The 18,007-nt window shown below is 36.1% G+C and overlaps 1 protein-coding gene across 1 annotated transcript in view; it reads right to left on the bottom strand.

Moving 5' to 3' along the window:
- The window catches only part of DIAPH3 (diaphanous related formin 3), a 489,112-nt gene that overhangs the window by 416,877 nt on the left and 54,228 nt on the right, over nt 1-18,007 (bottom strand). Inside the window, exon 3 of the mRNA XM_074387642.1 lies at nt 14,278-14,454. Coding sequence (XP_074243743.1) covers nt 14,278-14,454 — 177 coding nt within the window. The remainder of the gene's footprint in view (nt 1-14,277; nt 14,455-18,007) is intronic.

Raw genomic sequence — 18,007 nt, 5'->3', positions numbered from 1 at the left:
ACTTCTCACCCTTTATAATCATGTGAGTGAGGTCTCCTAATAAATCCCATCTCATACAGACAGGCAGACAGGCAGACATCCTACTGGTTCTGTTTCTCTGAAGAACTCTGACTAGTAGAGTGATACATATGGAATTAAAGGAGACACCCAAAGTTCTCCCAGATGCTTTCTCTGGTTTATCCCACCACTTTTGTCTAAATATGGTACCCACCTTCCTGACAAAAGTAATGATGACAGTCCTAGTGTAAAAAACAAAAAGGAGACAAATAATACTTGCTCTAATACAGATGTTGTCCCATGCAAATCTCACAGTTATATTTGAACCCCAGTGTTGGAAGTAGGGGCCTAGTGGGAGGTGTCTGGGTCATGAGTGCAGGTCCCTCATGAAGAGATTAGTGACCTTTCTGGGGTAGAAGTGAGTTCTTACCCTATTAATTTCCATGAGAGCAAGCTGTTAATAAGAGCCTGGCACCTCCCCACCACCTTCTCTCTTGCCTCCTTTCTCGCCATGTGATCTCTGCACCCACCAGCTGCTCCTTGCCTTTCATCATGAGTGGAAGCTCCCTGAGGCCCTCACCATACTGGTCCCATACTTCTTGCACAGCCTGCAGAACTGAAAGCCAAATAAAGCTCTTTTTTAAATTACTCAGCCTCAGGTATTCCTTTATGGCAACACAAAATGGACTGAGACAATACTACAAAAAGATTGGAATCAATTACATAACACACTAAACCTTTGTGAGATATCCACTAGGCATGTAACTTCATCTAACAGGTCATTTTCCATATGTCCAGGAGGAAATGGCATTTGAAAGAGTAAGAAAAGCTCTGTCCTTTAAAAAGAGAGAAGGAGAGATAAGGAGGCAGCAGACAGAAAAAAAAATATGCATGAAAGCATGAGGGGTACAGTATTTTTAGAATATACTTTGAATTTCTATTTATGGAAAACAAGGCTGAAAGAAGAAAATCCCATGAGGCAGTAGCACTTAACTTCTGGGAGTAACAAAGTCCTTGGAAATTTTATTGGGAGCTTTTTTCCCTAAAAATCGCATATCCATATTTTATGCTGAAATTCCAGAAGGGTTAAGCATCTACCAAGGCTATCTAAGAAAATGGAGTTGGGAACGGTCAGTGGGAGAAAAGTGAGCAAGCGATCATTTTTTTATGTTTCTTAGTTTATATTTCCTCAAAATTATCATGTTGTATCTCCATTATCTATGGTCATGTTCCCTTAAAAGCAGAGCCTGAAACAGGGATTCAGGTGCAGGTGGGGCTGCTCTCAGGATAAAGAGAGTAAAGGAAGTAAGACAGAAGAGGAAAAAAAAGACATACTGAAAGTGGCCTCTGGTGGATTCTCACTTCACCCTGAAATGCACCACAGTCAGGATGACCTGGAAGCAGAAACCAGCCTCAACAACCTCAAGTTAGTCATTAGCTGCAGAATCCTAATTTTGATGAGGGCCAATCTCTGAAGAAAAGGGCATCTATAAGCCATTAGAAGCCAACGCTCATCAACTGGGGCCTGGGCGCACCAGCCTGGTAAAAAGGGGCTGGGAGGGGGTACCAACAGTACCCACTATGCCATTTGAAAATAACTCACTGGATATTAAAATAAGACTTCTTTCAAATAGAACTGAATAAATGTAGAAACACACAGAGATGGCCTAAAAAAAGAGCAATATAAACTATTGTGTATTAACTGATTAACTGATCCTTCCATTCAAACACAGGTCAATAAAACATGCTGTTTTACTGTGCTACCACACTGCCTAGGTACAAAATGACACCATAGACAGACTTTAAAACAGCTCTAAAATGGCCGTTTTACCTCAATATATCAGTATGTTGATATATGTATGCATCTAATGTCAATTATAGGTAAAATACTTAACAGGAAATATAAAAAAAACATAAATACATAAGGCTCAGTGAGTAATTTGAAAGAGGTTAAAATTTCCATGGATATATGAAATACATCTCTACCCTTTATATGGAAAAATTTATCAACTGGCTATTGGGCTGAATATATGTCGTTCGAAAAAAATTATTTGACAAGTCACCTATTCAAAATTTTAATACCCGTCTGAAGAGCATGTTATTGTTTTTGATGTTAAAGTTCTGTTAATATGTTAACAATATGCATTCTGAATTATCTCATTTATAGTACTCCTTAATATACAGATGCTCAACTTACAACAGGGTTATGTCCCAAAAAAGCCATTAAAAATTGAAATGCAGAAATGCATTTAATACATCTAACCTACTGCATGTCACAGCTCAGCCTAGCCTCCCTTAAACATGCTCAGAACACTTGCATTGGCCTACAGTTGGTCAAAATCATCTAGCACAAATGCTATTTTATAATAACATTTTGTATACACAGATGCACATTTTGTAGACATAGTGGGATGCAAAAACACAAAGCACAATATCCAAAAATTGCTGGGGACCCAGTACAGGTGGTTGTTCAGCCTCATGATTGCATGGCTGACAGGGGAGTTGCAGCTCTCAGGTTTTGCCCCACATCACAATAGAGTGTCAAACTGCATATTGCTAGCACAGAAAAAGAATAAAATTCAAAATTCGGAGTACAGTCTCTACACAATGCATGTTGCTTTCTCACCACTGTAAAGTCAAAAATCATTCCATCGAACTGCTGTATGTTGGAGACCACCAGTACATGTGTAGACACAGTTTTGCCAGAAAAAACTGGGAGTTGCAACATCAAAAAAAAAAAAATAGTTTTCCTTTGGCCAATTACTTTCTAATTAAAATCTGTACCTAAATGGAATCACTGTGCTGTTTTACTGTGCTAATCTGACTGGCACTAGGAATAGATTTCAGGAGTACAATACTTGAAAAACTTTTTTTTCTTCATTCAATACACAGAAACACAGCTATGCCATCCAAAAAGACCAGAATTTAAAAGACCAAATTAACATGGTAGCAGAAAGTTTAAAAAAAGTACTCAAAAGGAAGGAAGAAAGAAAATGTGTCAAAAGGACATGAGCCAAACTGCCAAAGCTATAAATAGTCAAAACTGGAACAATTTGAAAAGTAAAATGATAGAATTAGATTATAAGCTAAAAAGCAAAATAAATTAAGGAGATGCTTTCAGACCATGCAGATATCCTGTCTCTCCTTAATGATAAAGGAAAAAATAGTAACTTTACAAGGGCAGAAGCTGACAGATGCCACCTTAACAAAATTGTCCAGGCTAACACCACCAATAATAAGACATATTGATATTTCATACCTCCAGCTATGATATAATGAGAAGGGTGATCACGTCTGTAGTATTCATCCCAAAATGAATCTTAAACTAATCTCAAAAATAAAACAGTCAGACAAACCCAAATTGAGAGAACTCTACACAATAAGTAACCATAATTCTGCAAGAGAATCAAGGTCATAAAAGATAAGGAACTGTCATTTACTAGAAGAGGCATGACAAACAGATGCAAGATGTGATCCTGGATTTGATTCTGGAAGGAAAAAAAAAGGGACATTTGTGGGAAAACTGGCAAAATCTGAAGAAAGTCTGTAGTTTAGTCAGTAACATTGTCTCAGTATTCAATTTTTAGCTTTAATAATTGTACGAATGTTACATAAGATGTTAACATTGGGGTAGTTGGGTGAAAAGTATACAAGAATTCTCTATACTATTTTTGCAGTTCTTCTGTAAGTCTAAAGTTATCTTAAAAAATTAAATTGAAGTATTTTAATAGTAGAATTTTTTATAATGATTTGGGGTAAAAAAAGAAAAACAGAACATCATTATTTTAAAAAAACAAAAAGGAGAAGAAGAAAAAGGAGGGTTTTTTTTTTTTTTTTTTTTTTTTTTTTTACCTCATCTAAATAAAAAGAATAGGTTTGTAGCCTATTTGGCTATGGTAAATACACACTGAAGTGAAGGAGGAAAGGGGACTAAAGAAACCACAATCAAGACAAATCCAAGGGTCCTGAGAGGAAGAGTTAAGTAAGTCAGACACAGGTAACACAATTCCATTCAAAACCCAAACTTCTCCGACTGTTTACATTTCCAATTTTCATTCTAAACCTGTTCTATGAACTGATCTTCTCATCCATTCTCCCAGAGCCATTTTACAAAGACCTCTAGGTATTCCTGTAGTCTTAAATGATGGTCAAATTCTTGAGCCAGGCAGTGTGCTAAACATTTATAAGCTTTACTTAACTAATCCTCACTAATGTGGGGTATGTCCTCTTTATTGAGGAGAGAGCTGAGATTTAGGAAAATTCTGCAAGTTGACCATGGTTCTTTAACTTAGACTTGAACTCTGTTCTATCTTATCTTCCTCATTCTTATTTTCATATTATTTATCTCTATTAGCATCTAAAATTCCTTTTCCTTGGGGCTAGTACCATCTGACTGAACACTTCCACTGCCATCAACTTGGGTCGATTCCTCTGACACTCCACACCTTGCTATCACCCACAATGGCCCTAGAGCCAGCTTGTCCAACTTGCAGCCCTGGACAGCTTTGAATGTGGCCCAACACTTTCTTAAAACATTATGAAATTTTGTGATTTTTTTTAAAGCTCATCAGCTATTGTGCTAGTGTATTTTAGGTGTGGCCCAAGACAACTATTCTTCCAATTTGGCCCAGGGAAGCTAAAAGATTGAGCACGCCTGCCCTAGAGTGTCCTTGGCTTCTTTGCCAATGCAACCTTCACTTCCACTGTCCACAGCTACAGTCCTCGTGACCACACCTGGACCTTTTCATTATCTAAAACCTGCTCCACCACAGGCATCATCAGAATCTCTATAATCTTTATCTATGACCTCAATCTTCCATCTTGTCACTTCTCCCACTCCCAGACCACCTTTTTCTTGACCCCAGTGAAAACCTCCACTTTCTTGACCATTCCAATGTCTTCCAATGAAGGCCAACTGTTGATTCATCAATTCTCACAACATTTATAGTAAATCCTATTAGTCTCTTTTCATATTTAATATGGTACTTATTTCAAATCTTGGCTATTTTCCAGGAACTATGAAACTACTACTTCTGCCTATCACTCTAAGTAAATTTCAATTCCATCTATGAAAGGAAAGCCACAATTCCATTTCCTGCTGTTTTACCACTTTATTAACACACTAATATCTTTCCCTACCCAACCACTGCATCTATCCTCTTGTTCATTTATGCTCAAGATCCCCTTTCCTCCCACCTTCAGAAAGGGTATTACACATCTATTATCCTCTTCTATTTTATTTCACTGAATTCTCTCCGTTGGTTCAGTATCAATACATAAGAAAGTTAATCTTTAATTGATTAAAATTAAACAAAAAAACTTCCCTCAACTCTGGCTCTTTATATGTAACTCTCTCTTTCTCCTTCACGATAACATTTAAAAGAAATTTTTCTATACTTAACGCCTCTTTCATAGTGCAGGGAACATCATGGTCACTTTTTAAATATTTACTAAATAAAGAAGATATCAGAAAAGTTCTCAAATAGAATTTGCTCATCCTATTTTAGGAAAAACATATGAGATGTAGGTAATCTTCTGGGAAATGGAACTGAAGCTGGAGATGATACAGCCCTAGACTAGAACACTAAGCAATTGCTGCTCCTAAGAAGATTCTCAAGAATCTTCAGATAACAGTAATGGGAATGAGTTCCAACTCCAGGGGTAGAAATCTTCAGGTCATGACACTGACACAGAGATGGTCAAGCTAAAAATCCATCATTTTTCAGGAACACTAGCAGAACCACACTAAACCTCAGTGACGTAGAACAGAGTCAATATAATGACTCACACCTGCCAAGAAGTACCTAGTTGAGAAATGAATGGGACCAAGGTCCCTTCCAGATTTCACTTCATCATCCCTTCCAAACTTCCAAACTTATGACCTTGTGTGGTGCTGTGCCCACCCAGAATGAAAGGATAGACCTATTTTGTAATTTGCACAAGGACCAAATTGGTCAGCGGTGGCCCTGACCTGGAAACCAGGTCAAGCAAGCAACTTTTAAGACACTCCAAAAGAGTCTTCCTACAGGTTGCATGGGGCTCGAAGTTCCCACACACCAGCAAACTGCCAGTTTGCTACTATTTTTAGAGACCCTAACTCCCTACTAGACTGCTTTTTTTTTAATAGGACATAATAAATATTATCCACATTTTCTTTGGCAAAACGGAAGGGGGGAAGGATATAACTTAATACCTGTGCACACACATGCAAGTAGCTGGAGCGCTAAGGCGCAATCAAGCAGAGAACAACAATGAGAGAGTGGACATTTTTTTCAACTGAATTACACACGTTAGACTCAATATTTTCATTCATGGCTGTGGATTTTACAAGACAGCATGCTCATTAAATTTACATACATCAAGTTGAGTGGGACAGTTAAACCATGGAGAGTCAGATTAAATTTAAAATGATTGACTATTTGCAGAATTAAGTGAATATGTACAAGCAGCAAGTTGCTGAAGACGGTCAGGTGGAAGGATATTCAGCCAAAAAGGAAAAACACTACAGACAGGCAGGGCGTGACTAGTGTTACAAAATGGATACAGGAAATATAGTACTATAATGGGCCAAAATATTTGTATGAGCTAATAAGCATAATACTGGAAGATAAAAATTGAAAGCACTACAATAGCAAAACCACACATTAATTCCAATTACGTCAACAGCAATCATCTAACTTCAATATTATTATGTTTTGTTTTAGGGGTTAAAGCTAACATAATTATTCTTGGTAGCAGTCTCTGTTTTGCTAGCATTATATTATTAAAACTACAAACTGGTTAAGCATCTTAAGAGGTGCACAGTGATCCCGTAATTCCCTCTCTGTGACACAGCTCAACATCAGATAAGCACAATTTTATCCAGAATTCTGCTAAAAGTGTCATTCTGTTCTTAACTACATTTGAATTCATCTTCGACATCACACAATTATCAAATAGTCAGGCTTTTTATTACACTAAGGGTTTTACTACCATAAATGGCTTAGTGCCAAATAAAAAAAAAAAACAGAAGATTTCACGACCTCATTCGAGGTCATTATACACTGTCAAATAGGGCAGACTAAATGAATCTTACCTAGTTCTACAATTTAATAAATTTTATTCTTAGATTGGGTTTAGACATAATTAGAAAACTAAAAGATAAATACTACCAAGAATCTGGAACTTAGTTATATCTTTATTACTACTTTTCTATATTCAAGATGTCTATAAATACATTGAAGCTATAAAACAGCTATAAAATCTTTTGCCTATCAGTTTTACTATGTCCTTATATAAACTTTTGAATAATCATTTTTTAACATAAATGTCATTATAAAAAAGGTATATTTTTTGGTTTTACCAATAGTGGAGTTGGCTTACCACTGTACTATCCAGTAGACACTGGATTCCTCAATTCTCCTTAAAATTAAAAGAAACTCTCTGGCTGCTCATTAATAGAACAGCAGCCAGAGAATGACATTTACCCAGAGATTGATAATGAACTCATAAACACTATTTTCTGGCCAAATATTCTAACTGGAGAATATGGGCAGAGTGTAAACTATCTTAATTGAAAAACACATTTCAGTTTATCCTAATACAGTATCAAGGAACACATACACACATACACACACACACACACACACACACACACACACACACACAGAGAAATTTAAATATCAGTTTTCTTTCAAATACTGTAAATGTTAGCAGAACAGACAAGAAGTGAGCTGAATATTCAGAAAGCTGCACAACTAATTTATTTTGGAATGTAAACTTGCCAGAATTATTCTGTGTATGCTTAAGCACATATGATCACAGACAACTGTTACGTAATCCTACAGATAAGAACACTTTCAGTGATAAAAAACGGTTTTCATTCATATATTTCTTTTTCAACTTTTCTAAGTAAATTTCTTCATAAATTACATACAGGATAAGATGGTCATTTGACTCAAGATACAACTTTTATCTTAAGGCCAATTTTTCTACAGAAAATATGACTGAGAAAAGGCCTTCACAGGTATACACAAATTGCCTGCACAGCTCCTAATTGGCAAAACAGCATGCTGAAATATTACCAAAACATTTACCCTTTAAAATTCCTCCCACTAACCATTTTATTGGTGCTACAAAATCCCACCAGGCAAAATCCAATACACCTAAATCGTTTATTTTCTCATTTATCTGGATCTAGAAGAAACAACTAAACATTGACATTATCCCCCTGACAAACACAACCCATGAATCAACTTGATAATTGCCTTGAACTACTATACTCTCTCCTTCTTCCTCCTCATACTTGGATTATTATTTGGATTGCTTTTAAACCACCTTTCCCTGAAATTTTCAATTTCTAGCCAATGGAGAGGGAAAAGAGTGACAAGTAATAAATCAGAACAAAGCATTCCCACAGAACCTCTCTCATTTTATCTGGTCAAGCCTTAATATACTTTTTTAGTTTGTAAGAAATAGAAAATGTTCATGATACAGGAAAGTAGATTTGTAAAGAATACTAATACTTAAAATAAACTGCTGGTAGGAATCTATAGAAGTCAATAAACACTTAAGAGAATTAACACAAAGGGGTCTTTGTTGGTTTTTATTTTCATTCAGCCTCCTGGTGACCCTTAAGATATTCCTTGCACACTCAACACAATAGGCATTCATTTACCTGACCAAAGTAATAGCTATTCATAAATGTTTAACACCAAGAATTAAAGAGAATAAAGAAAGACTGTCATTAGCATGTACCCAAAGAGTGGCAACATGGAATAAGCTTAGCAAGAGGAACACTCCCCACCTCTATACCAAAAGTATCAAAAGAACATGGTCACATTTGATTTTTGTCAGTTCACCTGAGCTCTTCTTTTTCCCTTTGGAAAAAGGGCTCTTAGATATTAAGGTTTTATACATTTGTGGTGACTAAGACAACAGACATAAATGCAGAACTAGACAAACGAACTGACTGACAAAAATCAAACCTCAGAAACAAACCCACATGTGCAAAAACCTGATCTATAACGTTAGAGATTTTACACATCATAAAAAACAACAAACTATTCAATAAATGCTGCTGGAAAAACTACGTAGAAAGAAATTGGATCCACATCTCACATCAGACACAGAGATATATATTTCTAATAATTTTAAGTGAGTATCTAAGAGAATAGATTAATGATGTCAGGATTTCTTCAATAATACACAAAAAGCACAAGCCATAAAAAGATTAATAAATCTGACCACAAATTTTACATTTTTGTACTTCAGCTCTTCATCCCCCCTAACGAAAGTAAAAAGACAAGATTCCGACTAGGACAAGATATTTACAACACATATAAACTGAACACATGTGTATTATTCAGGCTATATGGGAAATTTTACAAATCAATATGAAAAAGATAGAACTCTCAAACAACAAAATGGGCAAAAATATAAACAGGAAATCACAGAGGAGTAGACCAAAGGGGCAATAAGCACATGAAAAGTTATTCAGTCACATTTATAATCGGAAAAATATAAATTCTTTAAAGCATGAGACATCCTGTTTACATTTATTTACTTGCAAAACTTAAAAAATCTAATACTAATGCAAACAGGGATGTTCTACAAATTAACCCGTCTGCAATCTTTCAAACTGTCAAATTCATAAAATTCACAAGGAAACATAGGAACTATTCCAGACTGAAGAAGATTTTGAAAACAACTGAGGGCAACATATGTCTCCCAACTAGACTTTTTTGCTATAAAGAGCGTATTCGTACTGTTAGTAAACTTGAATAGTGTCTGAGGTAGAAACTGATCATTGTTAACTTTCTGATTTTACTGGTTGTATTGTAGTTATACAGAAAGAAGTCCTTACTCGTAGAAAATATAAACTAAAGTATTAGAGAATTATGGGGCATTGAATCAGAAATTTCCCATCAAATATATCAGAAGAAAAAAGGTTTTATTCCATACAATTGTATTCTTATACAGAAAAAAAAATTCTTTAATGTATGGGAACAAACTATTGGATTCAGGGTACTGTTCACCTCAGGGAAGAAAAGAAGATACAAGTGGGGTTTAGAAGAATTACACAAGGGAGTTCCATTATATCTGTGGTGGTATTTTTTATACTATATTCTATACTTTTTTTGTATGCCCAAAATACTTTATAATTAAAAAAAACACTACAGAACAAAAATAGATTTCACTCTATGTTATACACTGAAAATTGTTTCAAAGTCAAATATGAATGCCTTTGGTATTATCTAAATTATGTTTCCCCCACTGAAAAACTAGTATATGTGTTAGATATAGATAGCAGGTCATCTAAGTTCTTACTGCCAGGACATACATACTTCAAACATATGCTTATAAGATGACGATGGCATCTTATAAGTGTGCTTTCTCCTACATTACGAAAAAGCCTGATAAACATCTTCCCAATAAAAGAATAGAGCATCACTATTCATACTTAAGTACTTCGTGCAATTTTATCAGATCTTTTTTTCCCTTACCACAATTCTAGATAGGAAGTCCAGAGAATCTAAATAATTTTTGTCAGAATGATTTTGGTATCGCTAGCACTCATTTAATGCCTGTTATGATAGCATCCTGAAAGATGAGCTTTCTTGCATAGCTTTCATTCTCTCAACTGATATAGTGAAAATAAGAAAAGGCATGAATGCATTAAAAAAAGCTATCTTCCATTCATTAGTTTAATGTTTTTGTGTTATTGGGCTGACAAGCAGTTAAAGCTAATCTCCATCTAAGTATAGTATCAAAGGTGAAGAGAAATATAGTAACCTAAAAATCTTAAGTTTGGAAGCTGCACTTAACAGACATTTGCTGGAACGATAAACCAGTGGATGATACTGCATGAATTTAATCTAATGGGAAAACAGACATGTAAAAAATGAAAAGTGAAAAAAAAGAATGAATTTCACAAGGTACTCATACACAAGCAGTTCTGAGAGGCAGGTTTAAGGGGTCCGTAACTCAGAGAGAGCATGGGAAGATAATTAAAGAAGAGTAACGTCTGAACTAAGATAAAAAGTATGTATAAGGCCAGGAGTGATGGCTCACATCTGTAATCCCAGCACTTTGGGAGACCGAGGCAAGCGGATCACTTGAAGTCAGCAGTTCAAGACCAGCCTGGCCAACATGGTAAAACCCTGTCTCTACCAAAAATACAAAAATTAGCTGCCATGGTAGTGCATGCCTGTAGTCTCACCTCCTCAAGAGGCTGAGGCAGGGATTCCTTGAACACAGGAAGTAGAGGTTGCAATAAGCCAAGATCACACCACTGCACTACAACCTGGGAGACAAAGCAAGACTCAGTCTCAAAAAAAAATAACAATAAAGTATAATAGTTCTCTAATAGAGGCATGGAGGGAGATAAATGGCAGAGAACACTGCAATATCCTAGATAAGAGATCATGAAAGCTTGAACTAAAGCAGGGGAGAAATAAAATTAAGAGCTAATAAGGATCGAGAAGTAAATGGATGTAACCAATGCCTTAATGAGATCAGGTATGACTCCCAGGTATGGTTTCAGTGTGGACTTCTGAGACAGGAAATTAAGACTAAAGCAGAAATTTTGGTGGGAGGATGCAGTGTAGAGGATGTATGTGTGTTTAAGAAATATGATGAGTTCAACTTCTGATGTGTTGAGATTCAGCTTCTTGCAGAGAGCTGGATTATAACTGGTTTTCTATAGAAGAAATAAGCTGAGAGGGCTGATTTAAAGATATAATGGCTAGATTAAACTAGCCACTTCCAACTTATACCTATAATATTCACCTCATTCAGAAAAACTACTTAAAGAGTTCAAGAATAATCACTGAAACTGACTTCAGAAATCTAAGTTGTAAATTAGTGATGAACACAACAATTTCACATATCTAATAGTCATACAGAAACCAATATTGGCTTTCAGCTAGAATTTCAGTGCCAAAAGACAAATGGGGGGAGGGAAGGAAGCCTTTAAGTATAACTAAAAATTCAACACCACTTTTAAGATGCACACAGAAACTAGACTATTACCCAGAGACCAAGTAAATCAATTTCCCAAGTGAAATGAGTACGAATGTTGAAGTATTACACTGTACTTCACGTTCGTTAAGTAATCCAGTCAGCACAGTCTTTCAAAGGACTATCTTGAGGAGGGAAAAGAGGTGCTCTTCAAAACAAAGTTGTTACTTCATGTAAAAATTACTAAATACCTTTGATAATGATAAATAAGAACAATCATTTTAAAAATTGCACAATGCCAAAGCAAAGTACCTAGATGTAAACTTTAAATGGTATAAAGCCTCTGTACCTACAAATGCTAAGAAGTTACTATGGCTGATTATTCAATGTTGCTTACTCAAGAGAATTTTCATTAATAAAAATGTAATAGATATGTACAAGCCAAAACTAAAGCTAGTTTAAATCTAGCATTCTCCACAGACATAGAAATAGCTCTAAATTTGTCAAAAATATGGTACCCTGAGAAGCTTGAAAAATATCCTAATCCACATTTAAAGAAGGTAGCAATAACCTTCTCGGCTTCAAAAGCCTTTCAGCTTCAGAATCAACAGCAGATTTTTCCCTACAGAGTATTGTAATATACTGAAGGAATCAGCAAAGAAAAGAAAGAACCTGTTCCTTTTTTTGTTTGGCGATGGAGTTTCACTCTTGTCGCCTAGACTGGAGTTCAGGGATGAGATCTCGGCTCACTGCAACTTCTGCCTCCCTGGTTCAAGAGATTCTCCTGCCGCAGCCTCCTGAGTAGCTGGATTACAGGCATCCACCACCAAGCCCAGCTAATCTTTGCAATTTAGGTAGAGATGGGTTTTCACCATGTTCGCCAGGCTGAACTCCTGACCTCAGGTAATCTGCCCATCTCAGCCTCCCAAAGTGCTGGGATTACAGGCATGAGCCACCACACCCAGCCCTGTTCTTTATTCTTTAAAAAGGCCTTAATTATAGCTATCTCATCCCTTAGCAAATTGGACAGTCCTGAGAAAACAACAATTTCATCTTACTCTGCTAAGTCACTCCATGAGGGTTTTATCACAAAAATCTAATGCCTATAGGTAGACCTGCGTAAGGATGAACAAGTGGTCTGGTCTACTTATTTAAAAGGTATTCTGTAAATACTTCAAAAATGCTGATATTCATCTGTCCTCTATTAGCCCTCTCCTAGCTAAGAGTAACAGAAAACTAGCATAAACTATACTCAGTTGTACTTGGTAGTTGTACTTTTAACTTGTGGAAGTAAAATGTGGCCTCCATAGATGTTTAACATCAATGGGTTACTTACTCCACTTACTCAGATGCCACCCTCAATCATGATGAACGTTTTTAACCCAGTAGCCACAAGTGAACCATAAAAGCACCAGCCTGGAATCTCATGGATGGACAACTTAGGTGAGTAGTTCAATACATAGTACAGATATGACAGAAAACAAAGGGCACTTTATGATCTTGAGTCCTCAAAGGTAGTAGTGAAGAGAGTTACCTTCATAGAAGCCTCATTAACGGAGGCAAAGGCTAACCAAAAAAAGGCTAGGCACCCAGAAAAAGACTTAAAAGTGAGTTCAAGTCTCTACAGATATAAGAAACTGGTTATCCTAAAAACTAAGGAATAAAACAAGTCATGTCTAAGATCCAGCCCGTAACAATGCCAACAATAGAGCACAGTGACTATCATTTTAACATGGAATGGACTCAAACCACTTAGATCAGGGGTCCCCAACCCGGTTAGGAACTGGGCCACACAGCAGGAAGTGAGCAGGAGGTGAGCAGCAGGCCAGCCAGCATTACCGGCTGAGATCCGCCTCCTGTCCGATCAGTAGTGGCATTAGACTCTCATAGGAGCATAAACCCCATGGCGAACTGCACATGCTCCTTATCAGAATCCAGCTAATGCCTGATGATCGGAGGTGGAACAGTTTCATTCCAAAATCATCTCCACTACCCGCCAACCACTCATGGAAAAATTGTCTTCAACAAAACCAGTCCCGGGTACCAAAAAGGTTGGTGACTGCTGATTTAGATAATCTACTCAAGACAAAAATATACCATTCAATACTTTAGATTATTTGTTTTTATGCACTCACTACAAAACTGAAACCTGGTATGTTGTTTTTCTTCAGATTTCTTATTTCTGTAATCCAAAAACTCTTTGTGGCTAAAGTGCTATCTTAAGTGACATCAGAAATCACCCCACGGAATACGAATATCAAAAATGCTTAGAGTTTCATTAAGATGAGCAAAGGCTACGGGTTTTTCCTCAAACATTTTCTGAAGAATCAAAATTCTTACCATCATTTTTTCAAAAAGTTCTAAGAGTTCGTTCTCTGACAGTGGCTTTGCAAAGTTATCCACCATCTCTAAAGGTGCTGCTGAGCAATCACTGCCTGCAAATGTAGTCTTCAGGTTGGGAAGTGGAGGTCTCTCTTTCTTGCTGCCTGGGATTCTTATGCTGGCAAATTTGTCCAGCTATAAAGAAAGACAGAATGACAAACATGTGAGTATTTCCTTTCTCAACTTTTATCTCATCTCAAAAATTAGAAAAACAAAGAGGGCCAAACATGTTATCATTGTGATTTCATCAAGAGGCATTCAACACTGGATATTGAAAATTGAAAATAATAACAAACAGTGGTAAAAATTTTTCAGGAACCATTCTATCTACAGATCAAAGAAAGATCAGACAATTTGAAAGATTCCTTCTAATCTTCAAACCACACATAAATTTGAGATTCTAATAACATATAAATCCTCTGCTTTATATGTTAGGAAATTAAGCCATTTTAGAAAGATTACTTAGATAATTTAGTGTTGGCACCAAACTAGTACTCAGTGTCCCATCCCCCACCCCCTCCTGGTCCCTTTGCCTATTGCCCTTTCCATAATGCATACTATCTCTTGGAGTGGGGTGTGAGGGGAACATGATTTAGAAATTGTTAGGAATTGGATTCTACTTATATCTTCATAGCTTATTGGCCTGATAAACTATTTATCTTTGTTCAGGCTGGTATGTATGTGAACTTCTTTAATATCTACAGGGCAGAATGGTGAAAACCTTAGGAAATAAAGCTAGATTTTTGTTGCAATGAGATTTCTTCTTCTACAACTAGATAATCAAATAGCTTGCTGATATTCAAAAAAGCATAGATATTAGTTTACAAAGCTAAGTATTCATTCATTCATTCAAAATTATGTGAATTTCCTAAGTTCTATTGCTCATAAAGAACCCAGACTCATACAGTTCATGACTCATACAATGTTTCAACAATCAAAAATGCAAAAAGTCTAAACTGAAGCAGGAATCAAGAACAGAAGTATACTCAAACAGCACAGTGATTCCATGAGTTTTTCATCACTGTAAATGATGTAAAAAATATACATTTTTAATCTACTGTCTTCACCATGTACACGGTATACAGACCTGTAATATTCATTATGGTAGCCACTAGCTATGTATGATTATTAAATTAAATTGAATTATATTGAAAATTCAGTTCCTTCGTTGGACTAGCCACATTTCAAGTGTTCAAGAGCCACAGGTGGCTGGTGGCTAGCATACTAATACATTTAGAACATTTCCATCATTGCAAACAGTTTTATTGGACAGAGTTAGTATAGCCATTAAAAATACCTGATACCTCAAAGTCTCAATGTAAAAGGACAATAAGTCACAGTATTGATTACTCAAATCACTAAAGAAATAGGATTTCTTCAAATAATGAGATGTACAGATAATATTTATCTTTCAAAATAAGTTTCTAAATTTACTATGAAGGTAACGTCTAGGAAAAACACTGTGTACTGCATTCACCCATGGTCCATCTAACATCTCTTAAACATTAAGTACTAAGAATACAACAGCTTCCTGCAGGATTTAGAAAGTTGTCATAAAACACCACTGCTCTCATTCTAACAACTGAAACAAACCAGAAAACATACAAAGTTATTTTTGCTGTTGTTGTCCACCCAAGCAAAAACTGAGGACCCAAGGAAACATACAACAATCAAATACCAGAAAATGACAAGCTGCTCCTATCCCTAACAAACAGTTGAGGAAGCAGAATAAGTTAAACAAGCATAAAGAAAAGCCAGCCAAATTTTTAAGGAAATATTGATAGTTGCATGGGTGCCAGCATGGCATTAAAGAAATATTGAGAGCTGCATGGGTGCTAGCATTAGAATTTCAAGGAGCCCCACATGAAGTCCCAGCCCTATGGCAAGTCTTCACCCACCTACCAATGCTTTCCCCCAGTCTTCACCAACTGAATGGAGTAGTATGCCAATGGCTTGGAGCAGAACAGGAAAGCTGTATGAATACTCTGTGAGGCATATGCAAATAGCTGCCCTCCAAAGGCCATAGACCAGCAAAAGACTAGAGATAAATTCCCATTACACATCTGGACTTTCAAAGAGCATGCCATAGTGCCATCTAAAGCTGGGGCAGGGTACCTGGTCAGAGAGATTTCCTGAAGAAATAACCACAAGTAGAACTGAAAACAAAAGAGAACTCTACATTAACCCTAAAATGGGCATTCTCTTTTCCCAAAAGGACATAATGAAGAGTGGACATTATATATGAGATGGATAATTTCAGTAGTTAAGTCACAGAAACTAATTTAATAAAAAGTAACAGATGAATTGTAAATGAAGAATATATCAGAAATGAAGAGTTTTCTTGGATGAGCTTAACAGTAACCTGGACATAGCTGAGGAAGAATCAGTGAACCTAAACCCAGATCAATAGAAAGTTCCAAACTCAAACACAAACAAAATAATGAGATTTAAAAAAAACAGTGAGTAAGATCTGCGATGGAACATCAAATGTTGTAACACAAGTGTAATTGGGGTTCAGAAGAAGAAGAGAGAATGGAAATGGTACAGAAGAAATATTTCAGAAGAGAATGACTAAGAATTTTCCAAAACTGATTAAATATATATGTATAACTTAATTCACAGATCCAAGAGGCTCAACAAAACCCAAAAAGAATACAAAACACAGAAACACACACACACACACACACACACACACACACACACACACCCTACCCCTAGCACTTCATGGTCAAACTGCTGAAAGTTAAAAATAAACAGCAAACCATACAAGTACAGTCAGAGAAATAAAAATACATTATATACATGGGGAAAAAATGATATGACAGCTAATTTCTCACCAGAAACAATGGTGGAAAAAAACAACACAATGGCATCTTTGAAGTGCTGAAAGAAAGGTAGGGCTGACTCTTGCACAACACAGGGATTAGGCCAAAGTCCACATATAACTTTAGACTCCCTAGAAACTTAACTACTGATAGCCTCCTGTTGACAGGAAACATTACCAATAACATAGACAGCCAATTAATACCTTGTTGTATGTTATATGTACTTAATATATTCTTACAATAAGTTAGATAAAAGAAAATGGTATTAAAATCATAAGAGAAAATACATTTACAATACTATACTATATTTATCAATACTGTAAGTTTATATCATCTAGTCACAAGGTAAATTGCCTGCTGAAATGGTGACCAACGCAGCCTCAGACCTCAATCTATACAATTCACATATCAAGCAATTCACCTTTTTCTTGTAATGTCATGAGTTTTCTCTGATTCTTGGGAGCACTTCTAGCATCACTAGTGGCACTTTGTATGGGTTCCATGGTGTTACTCAGGGTTTATGGTATTGCACTAAACACGATGAAAAATACTCAAGAACTGCAAGAGATCAGCTTTTACTGTAATATGCAATTTACTGGAGAGATTAACTGCTCAAGCGGAGATGATTAGTGTCACATGACATTTTAAGTAGATACTCAACACACTTGAGCTCCCCGGAATAGCAACCAGAGGTGACTACAACATTAATACAGTAGTATAGTGTGTGGTACAGTTAATTTTATGAAGTTATAGTTTAATACTCCATCTTTACATTTGTTCACATTTCTCTTGACTGCAAATGACGCCATCTTTAGTTCATGTTTGTGTGCATAAGTTTTGATTAATTTTAACTTTTTATAATA

Source organism: Saimiri boliviensis, chromosome 16 (assembly GCF_048565385.1).
Source record: "Saimiri boliviensis isolate mSaiBol1 chromosome 16, mSaiBol1.pri, whole genome shotgun sequence".
Classification (NCBI taxonomy): Eukaryota; Metazoa; Chordata; class Mammalia; order Primates; family Cebidae; genus Saimiri; species Saimiri boliviensis.
Note: the sequence above shows the minus strand (reverse complement) of the source record. Positions and strands in the feature narration are given on the sequence as shown.